The sequence below is a fragment of the Myotis yumanensis genome, unplaced genomic scaffold (genome assembly GCF_028538775.1).
Source record: "Myotis yumanensis isolate MYYU_CA2020_CCGP unplaced genomic scaffold, mMyoYum1.0.hap1 SCAF_14, whole genome shotgun sequence".
Taxonomy (NCBI): Eukaryota; Metazoa; Chordata; class Mammalia; order Chiroptera; family Vespertilionidae; genus Myotis; species Myotis yumanensis.
The window spans coordinates 25,679,950-25,695,977 of record NW_027223765.1 but is presented as its reverse complement, the minus strand read 5'-3'; the positions used below and the strand labels follow the sequence as shown (position 1 = coordinate 25,695,977).

At 39.7% G+C, this 16,028-nt stretch overlaps 1 protein-coding gene across 2 annotated transcripts in view; it reads right to left on the bottom strand.

Moving 5' to 3' along the window:
* Window positions 1–1,239: 1,239 nt before the first annotated feature.
* Window positions 1,240–16,028, bottom strand: part of ACP3 (acid phosphatase 3) — a 42,819-nt gene continuing 28,030 nt past the window's right edge. For both annotated transcript variants that reach the window (XM_070433404.1, XM_070433405.1), the window contains exons 9-11: window positions 14,970–15,073; window positions 12,902–13,071; window positions 1,240–4,221 (exon numbers count right to left, since the gene is read on the bottom strand). In XM_070433404.1, coding sequence (XP_070289505.1) covers window positions 4,103–4,221; window positions 12,902–13,071; window positions 14,970–15,073 — 393 coding nt within the window. In that variant the 3' untranslated portion in view covers window positions 1,240–4,102. The remainder of the gene's footprint in view (window positions 4,222–12,901; window positions 13,072–14,969; window positions 15,074–16,028) is intronic.

Below are 16,028 nucleotides of genomic sequence, written 5' to 3'. Positions count from 1 at the left end.
TACATTGGAATGAGAATCAGACTGATACCGGATTTGTCATCAGTAGTCCTGTATGCTAGATGTCAACAGAATATTGCATTCAAATTCTAGAGGGAAGTGATTTTCAATCTGAAAAGTTTTATATCTAGCCAATTGACAGGTAAGAGGACAAAATATAGACATATTTTGTGCTCATGTATCCTTTTAAAATTACATCAATAAAATTAAAAAAAGAATACAAGAAAGAGGGCAGTATGGGTTATATGAGCAGTGAAAGATGTAAAATTTCAGAAAATAAAGGCATAAGTGTAGTTCATAAAATTCATGCTACTCACAGGGGAACAAAGAGCAGATGTTGTTAACAGCACTGCCTCCAATGATTGGAAGTGGATAGGAAGATCTTTTACTTCGTATTTTATATTCTTCTCTATTATCTGCACTTATTTTTGTTTTGAATACAATCACTTGTAATTGTATTAAAATTACTTTAAAAGACACCCTTCCCCCCAAATCTGGCAGTACTTATTTTCTAAGCATGAAGTCATTTTTTTTCTTAAAATATTTGATAAGAAAAGGAACTTGTCCATTTAGTTTAGGGTAGTTTTAGAAAAAGTGTATTTTCTCAAAAGTATAGTAGGCAAGGCAAGTTTACAAAAAAAAACATTTCAGAAAAATATTTTATTGATTCAGCAAACATGCAAAAATATTAAGAGATAGACATAAAAATTTGACTTTTATTTTTTCACAATCACCTGAAAGTGGATTTTACAAATTATAATAAATACATTCTCTCTGCTTCAAAGGATTGCCATCTAATGGTCTAAAGTGGTACTGTCCAATATGGCAGCCACTGGCCACATGTGGCTATTGAGACTTGATATGTGCCTAGTCCAAATTGAGATGTGCTGTGAGGGTGCAACACTCATCAGATTTCAAATACTTAGTATGAAAAAAAAACTGTAAAATGTCTCATTAATAAACTTTTAAAATAATGATTATATGTTGAAGTGATAGTTTAGATGCACTGGTTAAATAAATTTTATTATTAGAATTAATTTCATTATTTTTACCTTTTGAAAATTTGAAATCCCATATGTATTTGTGGCTTGCATTATATTTCTATTACTCCTTTAGTGTATATATGTAGCCCTTATTGTTCAAATAGAGTTTCTAAAAAGGAAGTTTTAAAAAAGAAAACTAACACTTGGGCTTTCACTTACCTAGAAATCCCCGCCCCGCCCCCCCCCCCCCCCCCCCGGCTATGAAGAGAGAATCAATGCCAACAATATCAGAACAAGACAGAAAACAGAACATTGAGAGAATAAGGAATGTGATCAGGAGGAAAAAATGCCAGCTTTAATATTAAAAAGTTTTCTTGTTTGAATGACTTCCAGTAAAATGTTTGTCTCTAATGCTGTACTCTTCCAATTATTCTTTTTGAATCATGTTCTCTTAATACTTTCTTTATGCAATACCATTCTAGCTAGGAATATTCTACCTCAACTCTTCCTTAGAACTTTCCTACATATACATTGCTGATAATTTTTATGGCAGGGAGTGTCCCTACATTGATATAGTAATTATTGCAATATTCTAATTCTGCTCAAAGGCCTCTCCAGTGGTTCAAATGTGGGGAATACATTTCAGAGCAGAGCTTATCTCAACCCTAGCAATTGTTTTTCACACAATATTTATCATCGTGTCAACTGGACCCATCTGAAAAAGTCCCTTTTATCAGTAGAGATAATTTCCTATGGAAATTGGATGATTAACTTATTTCCTGAGGAATGTTACAGTACATTTGTGCTCTTTGCTTTATCACTATAGATCATTTGTCACTTTGAATTTTCATTTGTCATATGGGAGTTCTGCCATGAAGTATGAAAAAACAATGACAGCATTGATCAACAGCATAGTTCTGTGGAAGGTAAAAGTACCAGCTAAGTTGGGAGTGAGAACTTTCTTTACAGTGGTCAAGAGATGGTAGAGGAAGAGAACAGGGGGATGTTAAAAATCTCTCAGAACAATAGTAACTAGAGGTCCTTTTAGCCGCTTATGGTAAGTAAATTATGAAGAAAAGGTGTGAAAGCTTTTACTTTCACATTCTGTCAACCCTCTATAAAATAGTTGTTGGGGCCAAACACCTTAATAAACAATTAGGGATGGACAATTTAGCATCTAGGCCAGAGATTAGCAAACAGTAGGTCTTCCATAGATGTTGGTTGAATGAGTGAGAAAATCCATGACTTGCGGTTCTGTTCATACTTCTATTTTAAAGTCTCGTCACTTATTACCATAGGATATTGTGACTTCCCTACTGATATGGCTGGCTACTTTGTGGAGACAGAAATGTGCTCTTTCTTCTTGCTGCTATAGATGTTTTGCCTTTCCCCAAGCTGAGAACGTAGTCAAATCTTGTATTTCTTGCCTATGTGCCTCCTGTGTTCCTACAGAAAGCAGCAGGTGTCTGGCAAGAGAAGACAACTTCTCAGGCTTTTGTTTGTAATAGCCATAGCTCAGTGAGAATTAAGCAGAAATTGAGGATGAGAGGTAAGTGCTTGGAGTTTAACAGTGGAAGCTGTGGAATCCAAGGGAAGAGGAAGGTTTCTGAGACTAAGACTAAAAGATGGGGTAGGGTTCTGGGGGCAGCGGGTTCTATGCTGGTGGGAGATCCCAGCACTGCCTTCAGGTAACACCCCAGTAGGGGACTGGACAATGCCAGGCTGATGAGCTCCAACTGTGTTCACAGCCTTGGGAGTCATGGCACCGATGCCCTACCTTTAGAGCACCACGTGGGAATGGAAAGTGAGCTGATTGGAGACCAGTGTACTTTTTCCACTAGGTACACTCTGGGACTTTTAGTTGAACCCAAGGAGGTGAAGAACGCTACCAATGAAGGAAATCAAATTTTCCACCAACTGGATGGGTGAAGCTCAATGCAGAATATAATTGTTAAGAATAAATTTCAGGCTTACTACAATGGTACCATTCGTGGAAGTGTTCGCTTGGACAATGACCAATCCAGAGTACAAAATGAAAAAACACATTGTTCATAGACCATGAGAACTAGATGTGACTTCTGTGAAGAGTCAGGACTCTTCATTTCTAGATTTTGAAGCCAAGGTTTTAGATTTTAAAACATTTGTTCCAACTTGGCCTAAAGCTAGCACGGAGCTGAGGGTCATCATCGGCCATCATCCTTCAGTCTACTTTTCTATCTACCTCACCACTTGAGAAATTCAGATCTATTTACAGCAATTAAAATACATTATCATTTCACCATGGCTATGAATAGCCCTTATCAAAGTAAAATCTCTTAATTTTAAAATGAATTAAATAAATCATATCTTTAAAAATATCGAGCTCTGATAGTTGAGGTAAAAAAAAAAAAAGAACCAGGGATACGTAGATTTTCTAGTTATTCCCCATTATAAAAATTATGGGGAAAATGATCTGAGCTACAACTAAAGTAGTTGATATTACAGTTTCTGATAATCAAATATAGGCATTTTCAATATAGAAATGTGTATGTATGTGTTGGCTATCAAACTCTGGGTAGGAGTTGCTTTTCCAGAGTGTGTGTGTGTGCATTTGTATTAAACCTACTTAGTGGCTGGAAAAAAAACACCACACAACCAAATTTATTAAACCTCCTGATTGGGTCTTATTTTTTTAAGAATCATCCTATTTAATTCTACTGCTAATCTAATCCCCCTCCCCCCGCCCCGTTTCGATTATCCAGGCCTCTTTAATCTATGTCTTTGCCACACCTTGTGACCTTTCGATCTTTGCAGGCTACAGGTTGATTGGAGTTTGACTTCTTGTTTCTGTCTGGACATCTGTGCCAGAGAATACAACTGTCTCTTGCAGAGAACTTCTTCCTAGCTGAATGAGAAGCCTGCACTGCGATGAGACCGAACCAAGCAACCTGGGCGTTCATTCATCAGTCAGTCCAGCAGCTGTCCCTGGGTCACTCACTGTGAGTTCCTGCTCTAGGCAGACTCAATAGGAAGAGTGTGGGCAGGGTTGCGCCCACATGGTGAAACTGTCCTTTCAATCCTGTGTCATTGAGAGATGCTGCTTCACAGAAGGTGGGCACGTCCGCCCTTCTTCAGCTGTCTGTTCAGATGTCCCGATAGGAGCCTCTCTGCCAGCAGGGCCCACAGCGGACGAGGGTAAATAGAAGCACCACTAGGATACCACACACCAGGCAAAAGGCAATGGCAAGGACGAGCCTTAGGACTGTGGGAAAATAGGAAGAACATGAATGTAAAATTAATGGATTAGAAAACTATGAAGATTACTAATCAATCAGTGTTGATGTCTGCCTTTAAAAAAAATCATGTTTTTATTGATTTCAGACAGAGAGGAAGGGAGAGGGGGAGAGAGATACAAACATCGATCCGTTGCTTACTACATACCCCTACTGGGGACTGAGCCCCCAAATCCGTCATGTGCCCTGACTGGGAATCGAACTTGCAACCCATGGATGCACAGGATGACACCCAACCAACTGAGCCACACTAGCCAGGGCTCTGCCTTAATTGTAAATGTCAGTTGCATTTCTGAAGCAGCCTTGAAATCAGCATAGTGTGGTAAAAAGAGCAATACACTAGGACTCAGGAGATGACCTAAGTCCCAGTTCCAATATGATTTTTGACGTTTGTGCCTCAACTCCTCCACTGTAAAGGGAGGGCAATTGACTGAAGTATTTCTAAAGTCCTCTTCCAGGACTAGCTTTATGTATTTTTCTACAATTAAAATTATTAATTGTCCATGGTCTCGGGGTCAAAGGAATTTCTGAATACTCAAATTCAATCATTAGTTGGATTTAAAAGAAATGGAATATCATCTTTCAACATTTGATTTTTGGTAAATATCTTTTAGAGAGGAAACCTTGAGCACAGATTGACTATGGCAAGCATTTTTAAAAAAAGATTTCAGAGAGGAAGGGAGAGAGAGAGAGATAGAAACATCAATGATGAGAGAGAATCATTGATCGGCTGCCTCCTGCATGCCCCACACTGGGGATCGAGCCCGCAACCCAGGCATATGCCCTGACTGGGAATCGAACCGTGACTTCCTGGTTCATAGGTCTACGCTCAACCACTGAGCCATGCCAGCTGGGCAACTGTGTACTACTGTTAATCTGTACCTTTATTTACACATATCCCTTTGACAGCTGACCATGCATGATACAGATATATGGGGTCATTTTAAATGAGATGCTCTTCATTATTTCACCTGGAAAGTTATCCTAACCCCACCCACACATACATCCTAGTTAACTATAGTGTGCATGTCATAAATATCTAAATGTATGTCTGACTTTCATTGTAAAAATATGGATTGCGTGTTGGCAAAGGCAATGGGAGAGCAAACATCTCTGATCCTGGAAGCTCTGTCTACAGAACCCTAGTTAGTGAGTGTTCCACGGAACCCAGTTGAAAATCACTTATTTAGCCTAACTTTATCATTGTAGAGATGATAAAAATGAGAAGTGGAGAGCTTAGATAATTTGGCTAAGTTAAAGCAGATATTTGAATTTGGGTTGGAATACATAGGATCTTATCAGTCGTATAATTTTAAAAGCCATCTATTTACTAATGACTTCCAAATTTAAATCTTCCCAAACTCAAGACTCATATATCCAACAGTGTCCTCGACATATGCCCTTGGACATCTAGTAGGCACTCCAAAACTGCACTCCCAACCTCTGCTCACCCCGACCCCCAACATCCTGCCAAGTCTGTTCCTCCTGCAGCCTCCCCACTTCAGTTGATGGAAACCTCCTTCTCCTAGTGTCACACTCCAAAACTCTTGGATTCTTCCTTGACTCTTTCTCTCACACCCTATACCCAACCAGTCAGGAAACCCTGTTCTTTCTATAAAAAACTATCTGGAACCCAATGATTTCTCCCCTTCTCTGCCACTACCCTGCTTTGAGCCACCATCATTTGGGGGGGGGGGGATTACTACAATGCCCTCCTGTCTTGCTCCTTCACTTCTATCCTTTCTTCCCTACAATCAGTCTGTTTTTAACCCAGCAGCCAAATGACTTCAAGTCAAATCAGCGTACTCCTCTACTTAAAGTCTACAGTGAATGCTCCTCTCACCGGAATGAAAGCCCAAGCCCTGATTAAAACAGTTGATGAGACTCTTCATCACCTGGCTTTTTAACCTCTTGAATTTCCTCTCCTGCCCCTCTCCTTCCACTCTTTTGGCCACACAGGCCTTCTTGTCCATCCTCAAACATGCCAGGCACACTCCCCCTTACAGCCTTCGCTATATTGTTATCATTGTCTGGATGCTCTTTTCACATATCTCTGCATCAGGCAGCTGCATCACCTTCTTTCTCAAATCTCATCTTCGCATGGAGGAGTTTCATTCAAAGGTGCAATCTATATGTCCTCTCCCCAGATCCATTTCCAGTCTGGTGTTAATGATCTTCACTTTCTTACCATGTTTATTACTTATTGTCCACCCTTCTTCCCTCTCTAATAGAATGTATGCTTCATGAAGGCAGACAGTTTTGTCTCTTTTGTTCATGAATGTATCTAATGCACTTACAACAGTACCTGCCCCATAGCAAGTGCTCAATAAATATTTGTGGAATGAATCGATGATCTAGAACTCCTGGGTTCCTATTAGTCCAGTGCTTTTCTCATGATGTCAAGAATTCTTTTAGCAACATTAGAAGGTGAATATTAATAAAATTAGAACCTGGGAGTTGGGTGCCATTAGTATTGAGGATGGAGTTAATGTCAAGTTGGAGGGAACTAAATGGAATTGAGGAAGGAAGGAAAGGACTAAATAGAAATGAGGAAGGCAGAGACTAACGATTCTTAAAATAATGTCCATGACTGTCTGTATTTGGAAATTATTTTTTTAAGTATATTTTTATTGATTTCAGGGAGGAATGGAAAGGGAGAGAGACAGAGATATAAACATCAATGATGAGAATCTTTGATTGGATTCCTCACCCCCCCACTGGGGATTGAGCCCACAACCCGGGCATGTGCCCTGACTGGGAATTGAACTGTGACCTCCTGGTTCATAGGTCGACACTCAACCACTTGAGCCAGGGCAGAAATCATTTTCAGTGATTTTTTTGGCTATGTTGTCATTGTGGTTCAATGAAATAGGTGTTTCCTCTTTCCTTCCTTCATGCCTCCCTAGGCATGCAGAGAGCACACACCATATGCCAGACCAGCTGTGGGTTAGGTTCTGGGGTTCTATGATCCCTCCTCTTGAGGAGATTCAATACCAGTGGAATAATCAGATAGGTAATTATGAGTTAGTGTGATACATAGTAAAATAGAGTTGTAAAGTATATGCCTGTCTTGCAATTGACACAAGGTATTCTATTTGGAAGAGAAAGAGTTTGGAAAGTCTTCTGAGAAAATGATAAGATCTGAACGGGCCTGTGTGGTAAATAAGATTTTGCCAGGAGATAGAATGAATAGCTCAAGAGTATGTTTGGGAAAATAATAAGCAGTTGCATGTAACTGGAGTATAGGTTATGGTGAGGTGAGACCAGATATGTAGGTTGGGATCCAGGTTTTGGAAGGTCTGCTTTGCCGTGGTGCAAATGGAAATTATTAACAATTATTACATATGGAAGTGACATGGCCCAATTTGTGTTTTAAAAAACCCCAAAACTTCCCGGCCCAGTTAGGGCTTGTTTAATTCTGTCTCCTTCTCCTCTTGCCTACTTCCCCACCTCCCTGCCCAGATCTACAAGCCACAGGAGACAATTGTCTTGTATTGCTGCTGTTTCCTCAGCAAACTTAATGCCTGCTACACAGGGACATACTGAGTACATAAATAGGGATTCAATAAATATCTGTCACTTATTAAATATTCATATACTTTGACCCACTAATCCCATTTTTTGGAATTTGCCCTAAGGAAATGGTGCACAAGACAGTGTGGGATGGAAAGGAACTTTGATATAATAGAAATACGGTGTTGGAAAGTGTTAGGCTTGAATTCGGACCCTACCACTTGTGGCATGTGATTTTCTGAGGTTCCGTATTTTTCTATGCATAATGGGGATATGTGAAGTTGTCAGGGGGAGGAAAAGAGGCTGCTGAATTAGGCACTGATGGCTTTCAAAAAGGAAGTTTCAAAAAACATGAAGGATTGGGGTGTGTATGGGAGGCAACCAGTTGATGTTTCTCTCAAAAAATCAATAAACATGTCCTTGGGTGAGGATTAAAAACATGAAGGTTGATCATTTTACAGAATAGTTCAGGAGAGGGAGACGAGGAAATAGAGTTAGAGAGTGCAAATTACTCGTTTGAGAAAATTAAGATTGAAGAGAATGAGATGGAACAGGCACTGGAGGGCATTCTCTGATGAGAAGATTTGGTTGTTTTCATCGTAGAAGGGATGGAGCCTTCTATGGAACAAAATGAAGCTAAGAGACTCATTGAGGTCCAAGGAAACTGAAGTGTTGGGGACCATATGAACAGGGAAAGGAATTAGGTTACTCAAGGAGGAACATGTTTTCAGAGGGACAGCAGTGAAGGCAGGTTCAAGCTACTGAGATATTTTGAGATAGTGACAGAAGTTAAAAGGGCTTTCAATGGATTATCTTGGTCTTCTTAGACATATCATGAGAATTAAAAAAGCCAAGATAGAATTAGAAATTTCAGAAAAACACACACAACACAATGCCCTTCTGTAGAAAACAGGAAAAGAGTCCCATAAGGGTGAATACCTTTACCAAACAGGGTTGAAAGGTCCAGCTGCGGTTGGAATAGAAATTTCAACACTCATAGTTTGAAATGGTGACAACAGCCTTAAGCTTCACTCAGCAGATCAGAATGGAGAAACTGTGTGTTTGATCTGATGTAGGGTTGGATATTGGTATGGTGGGCAGAATATGAGGTGGGCATTGTTAGGACTGTCCAAATTACTTAGATTGAGGGCAGAAGTGGAAATGAGGTGTGAGTTGGTATATACCAAAGCAAGTTTCCAATGTCTTCTTATGAATGATGAGACATGTCTTGGGAAAACTGATGATAATGGCAACAAGGATGGGAAAAAAATATTACAATCAGATGGCCTAATTTCTGAGGTAGGAAAAGTGCTGGGATGGGTATCATTGAACAGGTCTCTAAACAGCAATGGGGGAATAAGAGAATAACAAGGTGACTATGCTGAAATAAGAGGTCAAATAACACAGACATGTTGATCTATGCATATGTATATATAGTCCCTGACTGCATCTTTATTGGGCAGTCACATTTGAGGCTCATTCATAGCTTTCCTCTATTTATTAAACAACTGAGTGCAGGCTTCTGACATCTGGGTCCGGCCATGAGGAAGCCAGGCAAGGTATGGACGGCTGAACATTTATTCAATTAGCAAATATTGGTTGAAGGTACCAGATTCTAGGCATTGTAGACTTCCTGGAGATTCAAGGAGGAAAAAAGTATGGATCCTGCCTTCAAGGCTCATGGTTGACTCTTGGGCATGTGTATATGTGCTATAGAGTTTCAACTTCTCAAGTATTATTAGGGAACACTGGAACTGCCTACCAGTGAATCTCCTTCCTATGAAATAACTGGAGTGGAGATTGAGGTAAGGGTTCGGAGAGTGCTACTGAAGATCTGATTGTGTTAGTAAAATTTGGGAATTAACAAAGCATTTTCTAAAAAAGAATTTTTTTTAAGTAACACAGTATGGAACTTAGACTTATCATGAATTTTCCAGCAAAGGCTCTGGTTAATTTAATTGATGTGAGAATTAAATTAATTGGGTCTACTAGCTGAAAACACTGCCTGCAGGTATGAGTAGGATTTCATGGGTAGAAATGCCCACAGGAGTAGGGTTGCCAGGCATTCTGTATATCTAGAACGTGTCCTTATTTAGTGATATTGTCCTGCTTCCTGCATTGGGCTTCTCAGAACAGCCTAAATGTCCTTAATTTGGCCTTTTAAATATATATATTATAAAAATTCAGTTACCAAAACTATTAATTATATTTATCTTGGCATCTTGTACTTTTATTTGCTAAATTTGGATGCCCTATTAAGGAGCCATTCAACCCCTACACTCTTTGGTACTTCACCTTGCTCTCCAGTGTCTCGTCAAAGCAAGTGACCACCAGCCCAACGGACACTCCCAGTCCCAGAAATTTCCTAACACAGACACAATCTGTCTTTCTGAAATGTTTTCCTGCTGCCCCTACCATCACTGTTTGAGGCCCTATAGAACAAATGCAATCCTTTTTTACTTAAAGAAGTTCAAATATTAAATTCACTTTGTTGGAGACCACCTCATGTCATAGACTCTTAACAAGCTTTCTATGAGCTAAAACCAGTTGTGTGCTGGTAACTGGAAGTCATAAAACAAAAATAAAAAACCCAATAAAACACTATCTGTGGCATATGCTGATTTCTGTGGTGAAAATGCTCCAGCTGTGACACCATGACCAACTTTAAACCACCAAAATGAAGTCGTTGAATCATAGTTGGGGAGCAATGCACACGCTCCTCTCTTGATCTGCTTGAACACACCAGTCCCTGAGTTTTCTTCTTCTTAACATATTTTGCTGCTTAATTATATTTCATCCTATGTGGATCTTGAGTTGTTGATAGTGGCGTTTTGAGGAAAATATTTATAAACATACTACAGGTAGATTTGATAAGAGTTGACAGATTAGCTGTGGAGGATGAAGGAGAGGGTGGGGTCAAAAAACACTCCCAGGTTACTTGGTATTGCTGCCAGTCAAGATGGATTCTAAGAGTGGGTTCAGGGAGGAGAGGTAACTAATGCATACACTCACTGAGCAAATGTTCATTGAGCCAACCCATGCCAGGCATAGGCACTTCTAGGTGCCCAGGGCAGATATAGCAGAGAACAAAATAGAATCCTGGGTATTGTGGAGATGATATTTTATTTCTTTAGAACTGGCCCCTTAGGAATCTTCTGGGGAGTAACTCCCCTATCCATTCCAGCTTCCAGCCACTAGGACATTTGATATATGCCTTTCAAGTACCTTGTACCACATTATTAGGAACCCCCATCCACACTGATTTCAGATGGGTCAGGCTTCCTGCAAGAAGGCTCCCTGACATTCCATACTACCTACCTCCCTCGAAATCCAGGTAGCTCTTGTTCCCATAGCAACCCTTGTAGTTATAAGACATAAACCCTAGTTATTCTGTGTAATAAGTATCTCTTTAATTCCTACTACATCATAAATTGCCCAAGGATGTTTTCTTAGCAAGTTTTATCCTAAATAGATGAATGCAGAGCCATCCATCAGCTTCGCCTTTATCTGAAGTAGTCAAGTCCAAACTAAATACATTTTCAATGAATAATGTTAATGTAAGCCAGTCAAATAAATTTACTTTATATATTTTTCCTCCTGTTGCATTAAAATAAAGCCACAAAACAAAAAAAGTCCCTAAAATCTGTCCTTCGGGAATTTTATTATAATTAAACACACACACTTTTCATCATCCATTATAAAAATGTAATGGTTATTGAACTTCCTAACAACGACTTTATTCACTATTTTACACTTGGCTCATTTCTGGAGGAAAGTTACATGCATGGAGGAGAAAGAATAATTAGATGATATCCCCAAAGCCACATATTTACTTGAGAAAGAAATCATGCAAATAAGTATGTGAATCAGTATCTTGTGTCAGTCATCCCATGGCCAACTGGGAGGGGGAACGGCCTAGCTCTAGACTCTGGCGCCCAGTAGAAACCATCTCTAGAAACCATTTCATCTTTAGCATCTCTAGATGTATTGCATCTACCGCGTGGCAAATCTACAGAACTCCAAAGAGTCATCATTTGAACATGATTTCTTCTTACATAAGTGAGTAGTTTCAGCAGGACCTGTGGGTGCTTGGGTTTTTTGCAGAAACCAGGACCAAAGCCTTACACGTCACTTTTGTCATCAGAACAGGTATCACAGCCACGCTTTCAATATTCCAATAAGCTTAGATCTTGGAGGCATTCAGGACATTCTGACATTTCTAATTTTGTTCCAGTTTGAAACTGCGTCATCATACTTCCTCTCTTATATCAACTCCACATGCATCATGTCTTACCATGGAGCTTCGAGAGCAACTCCACTCTGCAGGGCTCTCATATCGATGTGCTGGGCCTGAGTATCTTGTTCTCATCAAATTACTTATTTGCTATGATATATATATACACATATACATATGCATTATGTACAGCAAAGTTTGGTGGCAAGATTGCTTTTGGTTTCATCAAAAGTAACATGAATTTTCCCGTGCCAAAAGATACAAAGAGTATTTATTTTTCAGCTCTGCCACCCAATACGTTTTTACAGAAACATTGAAAGATAGGATCAGTTTCCTGGTGTAGATTACTTCTCCAGATCTCTCTACTGTAGCTCATTTCTTTGCTTCTTGTGAGAAGGCTGGAAGTAATGGGTAAGTTGGTTCTTTGCCCATTAGCCTAGGATTAAAGTCTTCCCGTCTTTGCTGTCACCAAGATTTGTTTGAAACCTTTTCCACTTCAGACACTTAAAGAACAGCCTCATTTAATTCTGCTTAAATAAAATCTTGAAATCTTTAAACAACAAAAGGTCCTATGTGGTCAATCATGTAGCTCATGGGAGCTCCAGGAATTTTGATCGAAGTCTTATCTCTGGTTATATGTAGGCATTGATGCCCTTTTATATTAACACTGAGATAAATCAAGTCAAGGTTTATGGCAAGTGGGAGCAAGGGCAGGTAGAGAGGTAGGAGTTGCCTGAAATTGGGGTCCCTGAAACATATGATTATCACCAAAAACCTGTTTCTTTTAAATCTGGGGGGTAATGGTCATGTTATATTCTCAAAGCACCGTCCACCCTAAGGAAGGGCGTTCTGCCCTTTCTGCAGGGCTCTGCGTGCACCCTAATCCCCAATGTCCTTAGTACCTTGATGTTTGCTCGTGATTCTACACTCCGTGGACCAGTCTTCGGGGATCACAGGGGCAACCAGCTCAGCAAACTTCGTCAGTGGGCAGCTGGGGGTGCAGCCTGGCAGCGTGAGGGGATATGGCTCATGGTGAGTCTCATTCCGATAGTACATCTCCACGAAGTACTCCCTGGTGGAGGAAGGTAGAGGAGAGAGCTCTGTTAGTTTTGTATTGTTGAACTGCCATTGAATTTCTGTCTACTTAGCCTGTAACCCACCAGCTGAGGGACTAGTAGAAAAATGTATGGGAATAAGTAGATTTTAACTAATTTAGGGGTAAGAATGGGAAGATAGTGGAGGTGGGCCAGATCAAGAGGGTGGGAATGGGGGGAGGGGGTTGGTTTGTTAGATGACCAGGGGCATAGGAGGTGGAGAACAGAATACTTGATCAGAGAAGAAGCTGAAAGGCCATGGTTGGAGGAGTTGGGGGTGATTTGATGAGCCTTTGAGTAAGAATTGAGGTGGGATGTTGGGGTTCTTTTCTCCTATTTTTATCTTTTATGCTTCTCATTTGCTCCTTCCTTTTCTCTCTTTTCATCCCTCAGTATTTTTCAGTCTTTCCTCTGAATGAATCCATCTCCCCTCTCCTTAACCAGGTCATAAACATGGAACTGAATAATACATATGTGTTTGAACACAGCAAAGACTATCAAAATTATACCTCAGAAAGACGAAGTGAGGATTTATATTCAAATCCTTACATTCTCTCATATTAAAGAGGGTTCTCTCCATATTTGTTTTCAAAAAACAGTGTACTTTTTGGGGAAGGTGCATTGTCCTAACCCAATCTCAGTAGAGCTCATATGAAGTGCTTGTGAAAGTCATTTGCCAAAAAGGCCAGAGAGAAATTCAAATAGGATTTAGTGATTTCTTTTTTCTTTGGGAGCAGGGTATAATAACCTCACAATTGCACATTTGGATGTTGTTATAAACAAGCCTTTAAACATTACTTTAAAAGCCATATAAACAAATATGTAATCACTTATAAGTTTTTAAAAACATCCCTAATATTATGGGAATGAGTACTTTTATTGGGGGACAACTTTTCCAGTGACAGCATTTTTATCTGAAGATGATATGGCAGTCCTGTTCGGTTTGACTCAGTTGCTTGAGCTTTGTCCCATGCACCGAAAGGTCGCTGGTTCAATTCCTAGTTAGGGCACATGCCCAGTTATTGGGTCCAGTCCCCATCAGAATACATACAGGAGGCAGCCAATCAATACTTTTCTCTCTCTCCCTCCCTCTCTCTTCCTTTCTCTAAAATCAATAAAAACATATTTTTAAAAAATAGTTAAAAAAAAAAGATGATATGGCAAAGATGACCCAAAGTCCTTCAACATTTGTGATTCTCTTTCCATAGAACGGAGTTAAAGCTGAGGAGTGACTACATTTCCCAGACCCCCTTGCACCTCAGTGGGACCAAGTGACTAATTTTAGCCAGTAGAATGTAAGTAGAAGTGATAGGTTCCCCTTCTGGCTGAGGTGGTTCATAAGCAGGTTGCTTTCTCCACCCTCTTGATCCTTTCTGCAAGCTGCCTGCAGATGAGCCCAGCACTCTTAAAAACTGTAGGTCCAAAAGATGGAACCCTGGGTCCCTGAATCACCCTGTGGCTCCTACTGACTAAGAACATCTACATTGAACTGTCAGATGAATGATTGAGAAATAAATCTCCATTGAATTAAGTAAGCCTCTGAGAATTCAAGGTTCATTTCTACAGCAGCCAATATTACTCTTATTAGTTAATATAGCTGGTAAACAGTTTTAGGGGATTAAAAATTGGCTCTAGTGGTGAAGACAAGTTAAGATGCATACATAAGTTTGGATATAATTGTTTGATAAAATGTGAATGGCACACAATATTTTTAATTTAGTGAATTATTTAATGTAGTATATGATTTTTAAGTTTATGTACCTAACTGAAAATTAAATATCTTAAGAATACAGTTAATCTAACAACAGCAATAATAATAAAAAAAACTTCAGGTCCAACGATATTAATTTTGAAAAGCACCTCTTTAGACACTTACCCCTTCTCAAGGTACAATTCCATTAAGTGGCAGGAAGCATAGGGAGGAAGGATTCCATTGAAAACATCTAGCGCCATCTGTAGGCCACTTACAGTAGTGTCATGCTGCAGAGATTGGAAATAAATCACTTTTTAATCTTTACCTCGGTTTCAGATTTACATTCAATAGGTATATATTCAGCATTTGTAAAGCACCATGATGGTTTGTGACTCGATTAAATTCCCCATACCCCTAGTGGCTTTAGAAGTAGAGAGGAGAAGAACTAATTTTGGTTGAGCATCTGCTGTGTGCTAGGCAGTCAGATTTGCATACACATCACTACGTCCATTTAAAAGATGAAGAAACAGACCCAAGAAAAATTAAGTAGCTCACTTACTGTCACATAATCCCCCAAAGAAAGGAAGTACATTTAAGCCAAGTATTCTGATTTTTCCCCCATGCCTTTTCCCAGAGGCATCTCTCTTTTAGCTTGTGTCATTTTCATTAAAATTTTAAAATACTTTGGAACATATTAATGCTAGCTTATTTTTGTGTATAGAATGATCTGGGGTTTTAAAATTGGAGAGGAATATATGAGGTCATAAATGTTTAAGGAGAACAAAATATAAGGAAGTAGAGTGTATAGCTTAAAAATAATTGTTCAGCCCAGCCAGCGTGGCTTAATGGTTGAGCGTCAACCTATGAACCAGGAGGTCATGGTTAGATTCCTAGTGAGGGCACATGCCTGGGTTCTGGGCTTGATTCCCAGTGTGGGGTGTGTCAGAGGCAGCTGATCAATGATTCTCTCTCATCATTGATTTTTATATCTTTCTTTTTCTCTCCCTCCATCTCAGAGAACAATAAAAAGATATATTTAAAAAAATAATTGTTCTGCCCTAGCTGGTTTGGCTCAATGGATAGAGTGTCGGCCTGCAGACTAAAGGGTCTCAGGTTCAATTCTGGCCAAGGGCACATGCCCGGGTTACGGGCTCGATCCCCAGTAGGGGCCGTGCAGGAGGCAGCTAATCAGTGATTCTCTCTCATCATTGATGTTTCTGTCTCTCTCTCCCTCTCCCTTCC